This window comes from Cervus elaphus, chromosome 9 (assembly GCF_910594005.1).
Source record: "Cervus elaphus chromosome 9, mCerEla1.1, whole genome shotgun sequence".
Lineage (NCBI taxonomy): Eukaryota > Metazoa > Chordata > Mammalia > Artiodactyla > Cervidae > Cervus > Cervus elaphus.
This window is the reverse complement of record NC_057823.1, coordinates 16,192,865-16,212,505: the sequence shown is the minus strand read 5'-3', so window position 1 is coordinate 16,212,505 and position 19,641 is coordinate 16,192,865. Positions and strand designations below refer to the sequence as shown.

General features: G+C 42.2%; 1 protein-coding gene across 1 annotated transcript; it reads left to right on the top strand.

Annotated features, from left to right (window-relative positions):
- The first annotated feature begins 9,104 nt into the window (after nucleotides 1–9,104).
- Nucleotides 9,105–10,043, top strand: LOC122700330 (olfactory receptor 7D4-like). The gene has a single exon (XM_043913131.1). The coding sequence runs from the start codon at nucleotides 9,105–9,107 to the stop codon at nucleotides 10,041–10,043; it is 939 nt and encodes a 312-aa protein (XP_043769066.1).
- The last annotated feature ends 9,598 nt before the right edge of the window (nucleotides 10,044–19,641 follow it).

Below are 19,641 nucleotides of genomic sequence, written 5' to 3'. Positions count from 1 at the left end.
TCATTCCAATGGCTTCAGGACTAAGAGGTTCTGTGGGTTGTTGTTGTTCAGTCGTTAAATCCTATCCGACTCTTTGCGACCTCATGAACTGCAGCACACCAGGCTTCCCTGTCCTCCACTATCTCCCAGAGTTTGCTCAAACTCATGTCCATTGAGTCAGTGATGACGTTCTTACTCTTGGAACTCCCCTGGTGGACCAGTGGTTAAGAATCCACCTCCCAGTACAGGGGACATGGGTTTAATTCCTGGCCCACGAACTAAGATCCCACATGCCATAGGGCAACTAAGCCCATGCATCACAACTACTGAAGCCCAGATGCCCTAGAGCCTGTGCTACAAAACAAAAGAAGCCTGAGCACTGCAACTAGAGAGCAGCCTCCACTTGCTGCAACTAGAGAGCAGCCTCCACTTGCTGCAACCAAAGAAAAGTCCACATGCAGCAAAAAAGACCCAGCACAGCCTACAAAAAAGGAAAGAATTATTCTTGCATGTCTCAAATCATCTTGTTTTTTCACCCAATCCTGTAAGATCTGTGATTTTTTTTTCCTCTCCTAGTTTTTATTTTGTTTTGTTTTGTTTTTTTGGCTGTGTCTCATGGCTTGCAGGATCTTAGTTCCCTGACCAGGGATTGAATCTGAGCCATGGCAGTGAAAGTGTCGAGTCCTAACCACTGGACCACCAGGGAATTCCCTCTTCTAGTTTTTAACCCACATCCAAACAGTCTCCCAGTAATTTTTGTCCCATCTGCTATCCAAAAAACTATGTCTTTGGTCTTCTTACTTCCACACTGGTGAGTTAAAAACTTCGATTTGAAATTTACTATAGCTTTGTTATCTCCAATGTTGGCATACCATGTTTAAACTCCTGATTGTTCACTTTATTTCTATGTGTTTGATTGTGGATTTGTGCTGTGTATATGTTTGTACCACCATCAGTGTTTTTTAAATTGGATAAAGTATGATTGAATACATATGAAAATATAGTTGATGTTTGAGTGCTTATTTTATGGTAAGCCTATGCTAACTGCTCTGTTATCTCATGTAATCTTCCCAATAGGAATGAATCTATTTCCATTTTAAAGGTGAGACAGTTGAGACTCTAACAGCCAGCAAAACACACACACGCACAAAATGAGATATACACAAACACCAGACAGTTGTACCAACTAGATGACATGTAAGATACAGACTCTACAATACAACTGTTTCAATACTATGGAAGTGAAATGGAATCTCAACAAGAAAATAAAGTTGTATGTGTGTGTTGTTGTTATTGTTCAGTTGCTCAGTCATGTCTGACTTCTTGTGACCCCATGGACTGCAGCATGCCAGGCTTCCCTGTCCTTCACTGTCTCCCAGAATTTGCTCAAACTCACATCCATTGAGTCAATGATGCCATACAACTCTCATCCTCTGTCGCCCCTTTCTCCTCCTGCCTTCAGTCTTTCCCAGCATCAGGGTCTTTTCCAATGAGTTGGCTCTTTGCATCTGGTGGCCAAAGAATTGAAGCTTCAGCTTCAGCATTGGTCCTTCCAATGAACAACCACTGTATGTACATTACACATTTTTTTTGTCCATTCATATGTTTATGGACAGTTGGGTTCCTTCCATCTTTTGGCTACTCTGAATAATGCTGCTATGAACATGGGTTTACCACCTACAGAAGTTTTAAAACCTTTTTTAAAGCAGATCTGCATTTATAACTTTTGCCAGCTATAAAATGACTAGGATTCTTATACGCAAAATAAACAAAAACATTTTCCCATCCATGTTAAACTCAATTTTTGTCAACTGAACAACAACTCATCCCATGCTCTCTGCCTGTGATCACAGCAATTCCTCTTTAGTTGATGCATCAGGTGCCATCCACTGCTCCCCACTGTGGTCTCCCAGGAGCCCCCAAAGGGAAAGCAGAGTGAGCAGGCAATCTCTTCCTGGAGTGTCCAGGGAAGTGAAATGTCTAGTTGACAGGGGGAGAATACCATTCAGTTGCCCTGTGTTGGGAGTCAGATGGCCTGATTTAAGCTTGGCTTCACACCTTTCTACTTCATGACTGGTACAAATTACACAAAAATTCTTAGCTCCTTCCCTCTTCTATAAAATAATAATAAAGCAGAAAAACAGGATCATAATATCATTTATACATGGAATCTTTAAAAAATGAAGTTATTTTCAGAGCATAGATAAAGTCACAGATGTAGAGAACAAACTTATGGATATCAAGGGGTGGGATGAATTGGGAGATTTGTATTGATACATATACACTACTGTTACTCTGTTTAAAATAGAGAACCTACCGCAAAGCACAGGGAACTCTACTCAATGCTCTGTGGGCCTAAATGAGAAAGAAATCTAAAAGAGTGGATATATGTATATGTATAGTTGAATCACTTTGCTGCACAGCAGAAATTAACACAACATGGTAAATAACTATACTCCAATAAAAAGTTTAACAATAATAACAGAGCATGCACCTAGATTTTGAGGGTGATTATGCAGATGAAATGAAACAAGCTATATAAGCTCAGACTTGGGGCACAGGATGCGCTCCACAAAGGTTCATAACACAGTTGCCGTCTTTGTCTTCATTCTAATTATCACCTTCACCATCTTTTTGGAACACTTAGAGGACACTTGAGAGGCACCCATTTGCTGCTCATAGCTGAGATGCCTATGGGAGTTCAAATAGGTGTGGGAGAAAAACAGAACTCTGAGGGAGACTTCTTGGACCTCTGTAAAAACAAAGAACACAAACTGCAGTCCTCGGAGCAGAAACCTTGCATATTGTTACCCTAGCATCTGTCTGTCCCAGCTGTCCTCTTTGTCTTGATGATGAGGAAATACTGCTCCCAGCAGTCCTTCCCATTCACCCCATGGACCTCCAGACCCACACAGATTCAATGGACCTCTTTAAAGTTGCATTGTGGACTTTCCTCGTGGTCCAATGGTTAAGAATCCACCTCCCAATGCAGGGGACACGGATTCAATCCTTGATCCAGGAAGATTCCACATGCCAAGGGGCAACTAAGCCCATGCACCACACTACTGAGCCCAAAAGCCTCAACTACTGAGCTCACAAGCTGCATCTACTGAAGCCTGTGTGTCATAGAGCCTGTGATCTACAAAAAGAGAAGCCACCGAAATGAGAAGCTTGCACACTGCAACTAGAGAGTAGCCTCTGCTCACTGCAACTAGAGAAAGTCTGCACACAGCAACAAAGACCCAGCAGCCAAAAATAAAATATTAAATAAATAAAATTTATTTAAAAGGTGCATTGTTTCCCATCATGAAAACCTGATATCAGACCTAGAAGGAAGAGAAAGGTTACTATGGTGTGACAGGTTGGCCAGTTGGCACTTCCATCTTTTTCTGTAGGTGGTTGGCATTTTCCTGTGGCCTAGGCATTTCATGCCGTCCATGGGGTTCTCTAGGCAAGAACACTGGAGTGGGTTGCCATTTCCTCCTCTGTTACTGAAGCTGAAGCTCCAGTACTTTGGCCAGATGATGTGAGAAGTCAACTCATTGGAACAGACCCTGATGCAAAAAATTAAAGGCAAAAGGAGAAGAAGGCAGCAGAGCAAGAGATGGTTGGACAGTGTCACCAACACAATGGACTTGAATTTGAGCAAACTCTGAGAGATAGTGGAGGACAGTGGAGCCTGGCATGCTACAGTCCCTGGAGTCACAAAAGAGTTGGGCATGACTGAGCGATTAAACAACAAGGCATTCCATAATCTTGGAAAATGTTTTATGCTCCCTTTGGGATGATCAGGTGAGGATTAAACTAATTGAAAAGATATAAGACAGATGGACTGATCAGAATAAAAATCTCCTAAAGAGTAATGATAATTGCTGCCACAGCTCCCACAGATGGTCTCCATGTCTCTTCATTGGTCTCCCTAATTCCAGTCTGGCCAATCTCTACACAGCAGCCAGAGAAAATTTAGAAATCAAAAAATGACATCACATCACATCATTTTTGCTACAGAGCACTGCAGTGTCTTCCCACCTCTCTAAGATTAAAACCCTAACTCCTCAAATGGGTCTATAAAGCTCTGAACGACCAAGGCCCTAACATTTGACGACACCCATCTCACATATTTTCCATGTTGGCTTCTGAAACACTGGCCTGTGACAAAAATATCAAACCAATTGCTGTCTGGGGGTCTTTGCAAATGTGCTTTCCTCTCCCGAGAGGGCCAAGTATGCTTTACCCCCCTTGCCTTTTGCCTGGCTCCAGGTCTTCTCTGAATATTTCCATCTTAGCTCCAAATGTCACCTCCTCTGAGAAGCCTCAGGCTCACTCTAGCCCACAGCCCTACTTCATTGATATTTTAATCATATACATCATTATCTATTTACATAATTACATCATTATCTATATATATCATTTTCTATTTACCTGTTTGTTTATCTTTTGTCTCCTTGGATAACCTCAATGGGTTGTATGACCACAAGGAAATCCCATGAGGCTTACTTTGACTTGTTTATCACATCGTCAAAAATGGAAGGTGCTCCAGGGAACACTTCTCAGTGTCATGTGGCAGCCTGGATGGGAGGACAGTTTGGAGGACGATGGATACGTGTATATACATATGGCTGAATCCCTTCACCATCCACCCGAAAGTATCACAACATTGTTAATCGGCTATAATCCAATATAAAATAAAAAGTTTTAAAAAAAGGAAGGGGCTTAAAAAGGGTTTATAAGTTGAATGAACTGGGGATATCTGCTAGGCCGACTACAAAGCAAACCACAGGGTTCAGTGAAGGTCCTGACATCCCCATCACTCAGTTACCCCTGACTTCCGACTTACCCTCTCCAGGTACACAGTATCAAGCTGCCTCATGCCTGTTTGGGCCTGGGAATGGTCAAGGTCATTGTCCTGTTACTGCAGTGACTCTTGAAAGCTTGTCCTCCTGTCCACTTTTTTAACTTTTTGGCTGCACCCAATCTTAGTTGCAGCACATGGGATCTTTGATCTTTGTTGAAGCACACGGAATCTGCAGCTGCAACATGCAAACTCTCAGTTCCGGCACATGAGATCTTTCATTTGGTCATGTGAACTGTTTGCAGCATGTGGGCTCTAGTTCCCTGACCAGGGATTGGACCCAGGCCCCCCACATTGGGATCATGGAGTCTTAGCCACTGGACCACCAGGGAAGCCCCTCTACTGCTTTCATATCTGTCCCAAAGCGTGGTCTGCAGGTGTCCCCAGGATCTTGAAGACTTCACCCGAGATGTTTCTTAATCTTTAGACTTGTAATTGAACTGGAGGTGGAGTAAGATGCTCCCTAAGGGAAGAGGGGTACCCTAGAGGCCAAACCCAAGAGGAGAAAAACTGCTTCAGGAAGAAAAGGGGCTAATGAGGGCTGAAGTGTGGGGTTGTAGGACTTAGGGATGAGGGGATAGCAGACCCCACGTGTGACTCCAGCTTTGCCCCCAGTGGGTGGATGTGGCAGAGCAGGTCACTCCCTGGACCCTGGAGGGGGGAACTTTCCAGAAATAAGACAACAAAAGCAGCCAATCGTTCAGTAGGAAGTGAGGGGATTCAGCCCCACGTAATCCTCCTGTGCTCCTTCTCCTCTGGCTCACCTATCCCACGGCAGGAGGAAACACCCTGTGCCACGCCAGGAATCAGTCTAGCCCTGAGTCCCAGACTCAGCTCTTCTTCTCTGATCTCTGTCCTTGTTTGTCCTCCACAGAGAGAAGCAAAGATCATAGAACCCAGACCTTTAGAAATTGCACTGTGATGCCTTAGGTTGCTCAGGAACAGCTGTGGTAAAGAGGTAAGAAGGAGCCAAATCTTTTCCCTGCATGTTTTCCTGGCACACAGGTAGGTATGTACGGGGAAGAGGTGTTAGTCGCTCAGCTGTGTCTGACTCTCTGCCACGCCATGGACTGTAGCCCTCCAGCCTCCTCTCTCCACGCGATTCTCCAGGCAAGAATACTGGAGTGGGTTGCCATTCCCTTCTCCAGAGGATCTTCCCCACCCAGGGATCAAACCCAGGTATCCTGCGTTGCAGGTAGATTTTTTTTTTTTTTTTTTTCCTGACTGAGCCACCAGGGGAAGAAAAACTCACCAAAATCAAGGAAAAGTCCCCGGTGCTGGACAGGGCTCTCCAAGCCCCATGACACTCTGTGTTCTCTTACCTCTATTTCTAGGTAAACTCTCCTTTAAGTGTCCCTCAGTTCTGGCCCACCCCTCATAACCCACTCTATGTGGTTATATTTAGTCCTTTAGTTGTATTCAACTCTTTTCAATCCCATGAACCATAGACCACCAGGCTCCTCTTTCCATGGAATTCCCCAGGCAAGAATACTGGAGTGGGTAGCCATTCCCTTCTCCGGTGGATCTTCCCAAACCAAGATTGAACCCGGGTCTCTTGCACAGCAGGTGGATTCTTTGCCATCTGAGCCACTAGGAAAGCCCACTCTGTACCCACCTGAATAATTTTCCACCACTTTTTCCTTCAAAAGGACATTTATACATCTACAGAGCTTCTCCTCTATGCCTAACACTGAGCTGGGTACTGCACATAAAGAGGTAACTATAATGTGCTGCTCTCCGGGTAGGATGTAAAAACCCAGAAATGAACCATGAACAAAATGCAATGTGATAGCTTGATTCAGGTGTGGTCCAGTTTCAAGAAGGTACAGAGAAGGTCCAAAGAAAGTATGCCTGGCGATGCCAATGAAGATTTCAGGACAGAGTATAGAAGTGGGGATACGAATTTTCCAGGTGAGAGGGGACTCCCAGTGAGAGGGGCAAAAGTCCAAAGCTATGAAATTGTACAGGATGTTCCTAAAATTATAAGATATTGAGTAGTTGAGTATCTAATATCAAAGTCTTATTTTCCAATAAATAAAAGTGTGATTCTCATATATACTGTTGCTTATGCTCAGTTGCTCAGTCATGTCAAACTCTTTGTGACCCCATGGACTGCAGCCCACCAGGTTCCTCTGTCCCCAGAATTTTGGGGGCAAGAATACTGGAGTTGATAGCCATGCCCTTCTCCAGAGGATCTTCCAGGTCCAGGGATCAAACCCAGATCTCCTGCATTGGCAGGCAGATTCTTTAATCTCTGAACCACCAAAGCCCAATATACCTATGTCACAAACTAAATTCTCATGTTGGCTAATAACTGTTTCATGACTGTCCAGTCTGTCCCATTGATATTTCTGTATTTATGTCATCTCACTGTTTTAAAAGTTGCCTGTCCTCATTCAGCTTTCACAAACTTTCTTGGATTTTCAACTAAGTTCCTTACATTTGACCAGTTAATACTCCTGCTAATACTGTCTTCAAGTGGCTGGATCATCAGATTCTTAATCAGAATAACAACCCCAGAGGAGTCAAAGGCAGTAACATTTCCGTAACACTCAATGCTACAGAATAGCAGAGCAGATGTCTCTTACCTTTCATACTTGGCTCTAACCCAGTGCCTGGCATACAGTAGGCACTCAAATAACTGTGAAATCAATGAAAGATGAGGAGACTCAGAGAATCATTTAAATGTCTGCAAACATCTAAATTTATCATGGCAAAGAGAAATGATCTTCAGAGCGGGGAACTAAAACCATGTAAGTTATAAATACACATTTCAGCTCAAAGGAAGAAACCGTTGCTTAAATGCATATAAAATTGAGGACAATTGTTCTCAGTTTAAAAATTCCCTCCTATGGCAGAGGTGCAACATTCAAAGAGAAACCAAGGCTTTTTTTTTTTTTTTTTAAGGAGTGCAATAAAAGACAGAAGGCTCTCATTCTCTTTATTTTCAATTGAAAAACTTTCATGATAAATAGTCTCTTTGTTCTTAGTCAAAAGATTTTATGATAGGGAATTGCCTCTACTCTACCCCGACAATTTCTGTTATTCATTCAACAAATTTTATAGAGCACCTATTATATCCCAGATGGCTCAGTGAGGAAAGAATCCACCTGCAGTGACGCAGACAGAGTTTGACCCCTGAGCTGGAAATCCCCTGGAGGAAGACATAGCAATCCACTCCAATATTCTTGCCTGGAGAATCCCATGGAAGAGGAGCCTGGTGGGCTTCAGTCCATAGGGTGGAAAAGAATCAGACATGACTGAAGCTACTAAGCACACACACATTATATACCAAGTACTATAAGTGCTTAGGTTATGAAACAGCAATGCAAGAGAAAAGGCATAGTCCTCTCCACCTGAAGAAATGTGAAGAACTACAACACAAACCTGCTGGGAACAATTATGGTGGGGGCTCTGATTTTGCCTTTGCAATTAGGGTGTATTATGCTACATTGGTCATTATACGGCATGAGGATTATCATTTAATTTTGTAACTCCCAATGATCTCCTCTCCACCTTTCTCTGGGACTTGAAGAGACCACAACTGCAAGGCAGGAAGGGAATTAGGGAGCAAAGGAACAGTCATGAGTCACGGAAGATGAAAGAAAGCCCTGCATGGTGTAGAACGTTCATGTTTTTAAATATGTATTTATTTACTGGCTATGTTTGGTCTTAGTTGTGGCACACCGAATCTTTTGTTGCAACGCCTGGGCTCTTGCGGCACGTGGGCTGCTGCATTGTGGCACGTGGGCTCTATAGCCTATGCTCCATGCCATGTGGGACCTTAGTTCCCAGACCTGGGATCGAACCTGCATCCCCCACATTGGAAGGCAGACTTAACCACTGGACCACCAGTAAATTCCTCCACTAGTTGCAGCATGTAGGCTTCTCATTGCAGTGACTTCTCTTGTTGCAGAGCAGGGGCTCTAGTGTGCATGGGCTTCAGTAATTGTAGCTCAAGGATCTAGTTGCTCCATGGCATGTGGAACCCTCCTGGACTGGGGATCGAACCCATGTCCCCTGGATTGGCAGGCAGATTCCAAACCACTGGACCCCCAGGGAAGTCCTGGAACATTCAATTTTTAAAGAGGTGTTCTGAGGAGTAGAGGTCAAAACAAGGAAGGTATTATTGAGATCTTGGTCAACTAAAGAAAACCCATAGATAAGACATAAGGCTTGAGTGACTGAGTTTCAAATATATGGCACATTCCTGTTTTGTCATTGTTTGAACATTATTCTTGCCTCTTTCCATAAGGCAATTTCCATAACTTATATGGAAACAGAGAACCAGACAGTTATTTCAAAATTCATCCTTCTGGGGCTCTCGGATGATGCGGACCTTCAGCCCCTCCTCATTGGACTGTTCCTGTCTATGTACCTGGTCTGTGTTACAGGGAACCTGCTCATCATCCTGGTCATCATCTCTGAGTCCAACCTCCACACCCCCATGTACTTCTTCCTCTCCAACATGTCCTTCACTGACATCTGTTTTACCTCCACCATAGTCCCCAAGATGTTAGTGAATATCCAGAAGCAGAACAAAGGCATCACATATGAAGGATGCCTTACCCAGATGTATTTTTTCATGATCTTTGCTGGGCTGGATAATTTGCTACTGACAGTGATGGCCTATGACCGGTTTGTGGCCATCTGTCACCCCCTGCACTACACAGTCATCATGAACCCTCACCTTTGTGGTCTCCTGCTTCTGCTTTCTTGGCTGATCTGCCTGACATACTCTTTGTTGCAAAGTTTGATGGTTTTGAGGGTATCTTTCTGCAAAGAGACAGAAATCCCCCACTTCTTCTGTGAACTTGCTCAAATTCTCAAGCTTGCCTGCTCTGACACCCTTGTCAATGACATTGTGCTGTATTTTGTAACTGGCCTGCTGGGTGTTATTCCCCTGACTGGGATCCTTTTCTCTTATTCTAGAATTATCTTCTCCATAATGGGCATTTCATCTTCTGGGGGGAAGTATAAAGCCTTTTCCACCTGCGGGTCTCACCTCTCAGTTGTCACCTTGTTCTATGGTGCAGGCCTTGGGGTCTACCTCACTTCAGGAATAGCCCATCCCTCCAGAAAGGGTTCAATAGCCTCGGTGATGTACACGGTAGTCACCCCCATGCTGAACCCCTTCATCTACAGTCTGAGGAACAGGGACATGAAGGGGGCTCTGAGGAGACTTTTCACTAGAAGAACATACTCTCAGTGAGATAATGGAAGTTAAGGGCAGGCAATGGAGATCCCAAGTGCTGATAACTGGTGTCCATGAAGGTGTAACCTGAAGACATAGAAAAGAAACACTATTTATGATATACTAGAAGAAAATATTTCTGAGCCAAAGACAAACTTGAAGCAGCACACTAAAATGCTCACCATCTACCAAGGAAAAAGAATGACCAATCAATAACTAAACTTCCCATGGAAACAAATCATTCCAAGGATTGATTCCTATAAGCATCAAGGGAGGAAAAAGCAAGTCAAGAAATGCAGATGGGAAGAGGACAAGAATGACCACAAAAATTTACACAATGGCTCACCTTTAAACCCTCTCAAGCTATGTTCAAACTTCTAGCACCATGTCTGCTGGACCATGCTTTTCCTTAGTCTTGGTCTGAAAACCATTGTTTGGACTGTCTCATACCAACCTCCCTCAGCCCATAAGATTTTACTCTTACTGAGTCTTGCTTTGGTGTTGGCCATTGACCTATATTTGGGACTTTAATGAGAAACTTCTTTAGGAAACTCAGTGCAGTTTCTACTTTCAGAAAAAGGAAACTCTGGTCTCTGTTGAACCATTTGATCTAAAATAAATGTCCAAAACATTCTACTCACTGTCTTCCTTCGCTGGTCCACACTTCCCTGAATTGTCACATGCTAGGCTTCAAATAGAAACTGTCAGCTCTTCAGAGAGCCCAAACCTGACCACCATCCTCCTGTTCATTCATTTCCATAGCACTTACTGTATTTTGAGGTGGGGCAGATCACAGAGGCCAAGAGGGCTCTGGGTTAATCTCTCTTCATCATTCACTAAGGGTGCAATCTCATTCATGTTACTTAACCTCTTTGTGTCTCTGTGCCCCATATTTCCTTAAGAGTTCCAATGGAGATTAAACATTATACATAAGAGAATTCAGAACAGTGTCTGGCATAAGTATGAGAAGATCCATGAGGGCCATCCAGGTCCATGCTCACCATGGTGAAGGTACAAAGGGATCTATTATCACCAGACCAGGTGGAAAAGCTGTAGAGGGTTGACCAGGCTGTGGGTTTAGAAGAGGCTGAGTGAATTCCCAGAGCTGATTCACAGCGCTGAGGACATCATGTAGGAGAGGCAGCCCGTCCAAGGCTCAGTCTGGAGCACCATATGCTGAAGATCAGATCTGCAGAGTACAGGAGAGAACTCCCCTGGATCTAGAGACTAAGGATTGGACCAGGACTCCCTGCAACAGTGAACTGGGAGGGCAGAGCATCCCTTATACAGTTCAGCCCCAAGGGGAGATTCTCTTGAAATGAGGGTAAAAGATTAAAACCTGCCTTGGGTTGACCTGAGGAATGTTGAACTCTCTTGAATACCTGATTTGGATCCTGGCAGACGCCAATGGTTGAATTATAACTTTCTCACTTACTCTTGGACAGAGGAGCCTGGCAGGCTATACAGTCCATAGGGTCACAAAGAGTTGGACATGACTAAAGCAATTCAGCACTGTTTCTAAGTAGTTTCAGATTCTGCATTGGTAAGTATTAAATAATTTCTGGGGTGATTATAGAAAGTTAATATCAAATGCACACATTTGCAAAAAGCAGTGGCTGCCATATTTATGAACATATTTATTTATGCCCCCATCTTGTACCAAAAGAGGTACACCTATCGGCAGGATCCTGGACTCCAGAAAGTCCTGCACAGCTGCATTCTTCTCCAGCAGGGGTCTGAGGATGAGATACAAACTGGATACTGGTGGGAAAAAAGAAATCACTTTATTCAATACAACATTTTAGCTTCCAATCATTCTGTGGAACCTCTGGCCCTGGTGACCTGGAGAATTAGAATAAGATGAAGCCAAGATAGGACCATCCTAATAAGCCTGCAACAGTATGATTGTCCTCCATCTTTCAATTAGTTAGAAGTGTAGAAACATTTACTATACCACAGGGTTTTTCAACCTGAGCACTGTTAAAATCTGGGGCCAGGTAATTCCTGGGACAGAGGGTGAGGGAGGAGCAGGGCACTGCCCTATACAATGTAGGATGCTTAGCAGCATTCATGGCCTTATACACTAGATACCAGTAGCTTCCCCCACTCTCACATCCCATTCAAAAAAGATTTTTACAAAAGGATCTCCAGACATTGCCAAATATCCCTTAAGAACACAATCACTCCTGAATGAAAATCAGTGATTTACCATGACTCAGACAACTGATGAAAGGAAAATGAAGAGAAAAAAATAAGTGAGGGTTACACCCTGATTTTCCTAAGGCCCAAAATAGAATGGACCTACGATACAAGCCTCTTCTTACAGGAAGAATGGGGCCTTAGGTCTGGTACAGAAGTATTAATGGACATTTGTTGGACTGATGAACAAATTTTAGTGCCAGAGGACAAGAACCTTGTCTATTCATTGTTTGCCTGGGGAATGATGGGGAAGCATTAAAAGGGACATGAGGAAACATTTGGAGGGGTCACCATCTTGACTGTGTGATGGTTTCACAAGTGTATATATAGGACAAAACTTGTACCAGTATATATTTTAAGAACATGCAGCTTCATATATGTCGATTTTTTAAACACTTATTTATTTTGGCTGTGCTGGGTCCTCACTGCTGCATGAGGGCTTTCTCTAGTTGCAGAAAACAGGAGCTACTCTTCTTTGCGATGCACGGGCTTCTCATGCAGTGGAGTCTCTTCTTGCACAGCACAGGCTCCAGAAGGCACGCTCAGCAGTTGTGCATGGGCTTAGTTGCTCGGCAGCATGTGGCATCATCCCAAACCAAGGATCGAACCCATGTCCCCTGCATTGCAAGGTGGATTCTTAGCCACTCGACCACCAGGAAAGCCCCTTCCTTATATGTTGATTACACCTATATAAAGTTATCCTCTCTCATTTTAAATCCTTGCACTATAACACTGGGCTTGTGGCGACTGCAAAACAGGTACCATTTCTTCCCTTTCCTGTACCCACTTCCCTTCTCTGTAGCTCTGAGGATTCTTCCACCCTGGGCTCACCCACGTGAGCAGCACTGGGCAATGGGGTGCAGGAAAACATGACACATACAGGCACTTGAAAAGCACCTGCAGTGGAGCTTGTGCTCTTCTAGAACCCTCCAGCATCATATATACAAAGCCTCATCTCATAAGGCCCCAGCTAGACTGTTGGAGGATGAGACCAGAATGAGGAGCAAGTAACCCCCAAGCCAAACCAGCAGTCGACTGCAAGCACATTAGTAAGCCCAGCTAAGCACAGTCCCAACTGTCAACCAACAGAACTGTAAACAAATGGTGGTTGTTTTACACCATTGTGTTTCAGGTAGTTTATTATGCAGCAGTTATGAACAGGCTCCCTCATTCCATTCCATAAGAAGCATGCACAGGCTACTTTTCTAAACTGAATCTCACCAATGTCAACATATTTCTATCAACTTCAATTAACACTTAAACTGAGACTGATAAAGTCCTGATGTATGTGTGCGTGTGTTCTACAATGTCCCAGGTTACCCTTCTAGCTTTATCTTCTACTCCCAAGATTGTCCTTTTTTACATGTCAGAGAATGTTACGCAGAATTTTCTTTGCCTTTGCACTCATGATTGACATGCTTACTCAAATCTGATCCTGAACACTATAAATAAGCCTTCTAAGCTTAGCTTGTGTCATCTCTTCAATATGGCTCTCTGAACTCCAAAAGTTCAACATACCTCCTCGGGTCCTTGTTAATGGATTAACAGGCCATATTAGCTATCTCATCTATTGTTTATACCCATCTCTCCTCTTAGATCTTTACTCCTTTAAGGACAGCATCATGTCTTTTTTCCCAAAGCCTAATCCAGTAGAAGGCCCTTAATTGATATTCACTGGTTCTTTAGAGAGGAAAAAATTCCAGAGTGGGTTGGAGTTACACAAGATAGAGCTGGTTCCTGTAGGAGAACCCCCAAGAACTCAGGCCATAATGAGACATGAAGACTGAGTAAGAATATAATTAGAAGTCCCCTCCAGACAGACTGTGTAAGGTAGCAGGTCTGCCCCAAGAACTGGCAGAAAAGTGCAATGAGATGCAAGAGCTCTGGGGCACTTAGGTGCAGGTGGGAATTCAGTTTCCTTCTGGCCTGTTAACTGACATGATGTTGGAATTGGGCTGACGGAGTAGCTGTGTTGGATTCCCAGGGCTCCTAATTAAAGAAACAGTCTTACATTAGTCAATACTGAGAAAAAGTACTCTTCTCCCCTTAGGCCTGGCCTCTAAGGGCACATTATTCCCCACTCCCCCCAAATCTAGGCAAGAGCTAGTCAATAATTGCTATTCCTTCACTAGTGAGCTGAGGAAAACGTTTGATCTGCAACATACTCAGCACCTTCACTCACCGATGCACAATTACCAACACCACGCACCCAAAGACCCGCATGGAGCACTACAAGTAGAAAGAGTGCAGGAAAAGAGAAATGACCATCGAATCAAAAAATATTTTTAAATCATATGACCACTTTACTGACCTCTATGCTAGATGAAATGAGTTATTCCCCATGAAAATACAGATTACCAATGCTGATGCCATTCAGGTTAGAAAACTTAACACAGACTAATTTCCATAAAAGAAATAAAGTTCCTAAGAAAATATACCACTAAAAAGCAACTCACCCAGATGGTTTCATAGGGAATTCAACCTGATTTTCCAAAAACCACAGTCCTAATGCTGTACAAACTATTCCAGAGTACTGAAAAAGAGGTAAAAAATTCCTAGGTCCTCTCATGAAGCAGCCATAATACTAAAACCCAAATCAGAAAGACAGTTCTAAGAAACCATGTATCAATTACTCATGAATACCAATGCAAAATTCTCAACAAAATACTAGCAAACAGAATCCAACAACACATTAAGAAAATAATATACCATGGCCAATGAAATTCATTCTCAGGACACAAAATTTGTTGAGTGTTGAGAAATTTATTAATATATTAATAAATCAGAGGAAGAGAATCACAATCCTCCTCACAGATGTTCAGAAAAACTCTGACAAAATACAGTACACATCTATGATAAAATATTCAAGAACATAGAATACCTTCTCAATATGATAAAATATTGATCCTTGAATAACATGAGTTTGAACTGCAGGAGTCCACTTACACATGGATTTTTTTCAAAAAATATGTATTGCAGTACCACACAATCTGCCACTGAATCCCTAGATGTGGAATCATGGATATGGGGGACCAAAAAAGTTATACATGGATATTTTACTATGTGGAGTGTCAGTGTCCCTAACCCCCATGTTGTTCAAGGGTCAACTGTATACTTCATTCTAAAAGACACTTATCTTAATCAATGGAAAAACAGGGTATTACCCCTAGAACAATACAAAAATGCCCTCTATTATCATACTAGAGGTACTAGTCAATGCAACCACACAGGCAAAAAAAAAAAAATTAGAGGCTTAAGAACTGACAAACAGGGACTTCCCTGGTGGTCCAATGGGTAAGCCTCCATGTTGCCAATGCAGAGGGCCTGGGTTTGATCCTTGGCTGGGGAACTAGATCTCATATGCATGCTGTAACCAAGAGTCTGCATGCTGAAACTAAGAGTTCAAAACCACAACTAAGACAGCAAAAATAAATATTTTTTAAAAGACTGATAAACAAGCAAAGCTCACTCAATCTGTAGATGATACAGTAGTATGCCTGGAATATCCCAGAAAATAAATAATAAAATGAACTCAAAAAATGAAAGAATTCAGTGAAGCAGCAAATTATAAAATCAAGATACAATATTAGTAGCTCTCACATACAAAAGCTGTGAAGACATAATGGTTGAGAAATTTTAATTAACAATGTAGGATTAAATACTTACCAAAAACGTAATGAGACTAGAATACTTGTACAAAGAAAATTTTTAAACATTCCTGACAAACACTAAAGTAGACTTGAACAAATGGGAAAACATCCCTTGTTCTTGGATAAGAACTTAACATTACAGAGATATTAATTCCCCACCAATTAACTTATAAATTCAAGGCAATGCCAATAAAAATACCAACAAGCTAGTATTATGGAGTTGGACAAGGTAACAGACAAGTACACATAACTCCCCCCCAAACACACACACACACACACACACACACAAAACACACACACACATACAAGAATACCTAGTAAAAGATTGAAAAAGAGAAACCATGAGGAGAAACTAGTCCATCCAGATATTGAGACTTATTATAAAGCTTCTTATTTATAATTTAAACACTGTGGCATAGTGTGTAAATAGAGCAGTAGAATAGAATTAAGCCTAAATTTAGACCCAATGCATATGGAATTCAGTATACGACAAAGGTGGAAAATTCCTGGGGTGAAGATGTACTTTTAAAATAAATGATGTTGGGTTAATATGGAAAAAATAAAACTTAATCCTACTTCACACTCTAACACAAAAAATCAGTTCCAAGATGCAGATCTAAATGTATACACAAAAACAATAAAACTTGTAGAAAAAAATGTGGAATATCTTCTTGCCCTCAGGGTAGGTAAATGTTTCTTACACAAGAAGAGGATGTCCATAAAGATTAGATGACATTAAAATTAAGAACTTATTTCATCAAAAGATAAAAATTAAAACACTGAAGAGACAAGTCAGAATGGGGAAAATTACTTGCAAAACATATCCAGCCAGAAGGCCCACATCTGGAATATATAAATCGGTACGAAAAAGGCAGGCAAATTTGGTATCATCTGATCCAATTCCATAAAAGAGCCTGTTGGAAAACTGTCTATAAACACTTTGGAAAACTGGCATCATTTATGAAATATGCATCCCATATGACCCAGTGATATTAGTCCAGGGTATAAACCCAACAGAAACTCATGCATTTATGCACTATCAGAAATATTAAAATATGCTCATAGCAGCGTTATTTACAATAGACTCAAACTGAGAAGTCAAATGTCCACCAACACAAACTGTTGAAATAAACTGGAATATTCAAACAATGGAACACAATAAAATGTACTACTATCTAGAGGAACTCAAGACAATATGGATCAGTTTCATGAAAATTTTGAGTAAATTAAGATCGACACTAAAGAACGTATACTGTTTGGTTCCATCAGGGTCCAAAAATAAAAATCCAAGCCATGTTGTCAGAGCCAGAACACAGGTCACCTGTGGGGAGTAAGGCAAGGTTTGTTATCTAGCGAGGAGTTATCAGGAATGCTAAAACATGTAAAACATTTTTCTTGCCTGCTTACATGGATGAGTTCATGTGACAATTTAGTTGTACATGAGTTAGGGCTTCCCTCGTGGCTCAGTGGCAAAAAAAAAAAAACTGTCTACCAATGTAGGGGACATGGGTTTGATCACTGGGTTGGGAAGATGCCCCAGAGAAGGAAATGGCAACCCACTCCAGTGTTCTTGCCTGGGAAATCCCATGGGCAGAAGAGCCAGGCAGTTTACAATCCCTGGGGTTGCAAAAAAGTCGGATATGACTTAGCAAGTAAACAATAACAAAGCATGAGGTAAACACTTTTCTGAAGTTCAGCAACACCTGTTTTACATGATACCACACACAAACCATACACAAACACTTAGAAACACCTTTGGCATTAAGATAAACTGAACATGCACAGACCTTACAACCTAACAATTTCACATTCCTATAATAACTCAACAACACTCCAGAAAGTGTGTTATACATTTTCTTACAACAGCATTGTTCATAATCAGGGAAAGTGGAAACAGTTCAGGAACTGTACATCAGCTGTTGTTAAACAAATTGTGGGATGATAAGGAACCACCTATCCAAAGTGAAAACGAAACTACAGCCACATTCAATGTGTCTCTCGAAATACCCTTACTAGTTAGCCAAAAAGTTCATGTGGCTTTTTTCTAAGATCTTACAGAAAGACCCAAGTGAACTTTTCGGCCAACCCAATGCTAATACTGTTACTTTTTTTATTTTCAAACTCTAAACTTTTTATTTTGTATTAGGCTACAGGTGATTAACAATGTTGTGGTAATTTTATGTAAACAGTGAAGGGATTCAGCCATACATATACATGGGTGCATTCTCCCCTAAATTCTCCTCCCATCCAAGTTGCCACATAACAATGAGCAGAGTTCCATGTGCTATATACAGTAAGTCCTTGTTAGTTATCTATTTCAAATATAGCAACTGGACACCGTTATACTTAACTTCAACTCTGCAATGAATTTCTAACATTTCTGTTTTTGCATCCTATCCTTCTACTCAGCCAACCAACCTGGAAGCCAATGATTCTTCAAAACAGAGATGGAATAGTTGTTACTTCTCTGTACAGAACCCTCCACTGACTTTCCACAGAGAATAAAAGGTGAAGACTTTCCAGTTGACCCACAAGATGCCCCTGTGGAAAGGATCCCAATCCAGCACTGACCTTACCACCTTCTGTGACTCCCAAGCTTGCCAGATTTCCAGCCACACTGGCCCTAGCAAGCAAAATTCTTTTTTCATGACCTCTGAACTGCCTCGGGTGCTCTTGCCACATCAGAACGTGGCACACACTTGCAGGGAATTTACATCTCTGCTCTACTATGTCCCCTTAAGCAACAGGTTTTCCCTATCCGTAAAACAGATTCACTGAACCCCCACATCCCTGTCATCATCACCATGCTTAAATTTTGGGGCACTGAAATGACTGCCAATATGGCCACATATTTAGTCATTTGTTTATCATGTGCCTTCATCCCATGTAGAATGTGATCACCATAAAGGCAAAAATCCTGATTCACTGCTATAGACTCAGGGCACAGAACAGGGTCCAACATAAGAATGAACTTGAAACACGGGCACAGGGACCTCCCCGGTGGCCCAGTGGGTAAGACTTGTGCTCCCAAAGCAGGGGGCCCGGGTTCCATCCCTGGTCAGGGAACTGGAGTACACATGATGCAGCTAGAGATCCTGTATGCCGCAACTAAGACCTGGCACCACCAAATAAATAAATATTTAAAACAAATAAACAAGAAAGGCACTACAACTTGTTAATGAGCTGACCACAAACAAGTAACAAACTTCCTTGCCTCAGACTGCCCACATGCAAAAGGACGTTATTGGCGGTACCTATTTCTTAGGGTTTCTGCAAAAACCAATATGCTTACTTCAACACAAGTTAAGAAATAATGCTTAAGCACATCAGAGACATGAAACACAATTTAAAAACTGGGGTACAAGGATTTTTGTTGTTTAGTCACCAAGTCACGTCTGACTCTTTTCCGACCCCATGGACTGTAACCTGCCAGGCTCCTCTGTCCATAAGATTTCCCAGGCAAGAATAATGAAGTGGGTTGCCACTTCCTTCCTCAAGGGATCTTCCTGACCCAGGGATGGAACCCAGGTCTCCTGCATTGCAGGTGGATTCTTTACCACTGAGCCACCAGGGATACCCTTAAGGATTTTTAAAAACCCAAATCCAACAATTATAAACAGATTATACCCACATGTATAGCAGCAGCTATCCAACCCCACTAATGACCTGAGGCATGGGTACAGACAACATCCAAACTGGTACAGTAGAACATTCCAACCACCAATAAAATAATTAAATAGGTTAAACAATGAAATATCCAAAGCAGC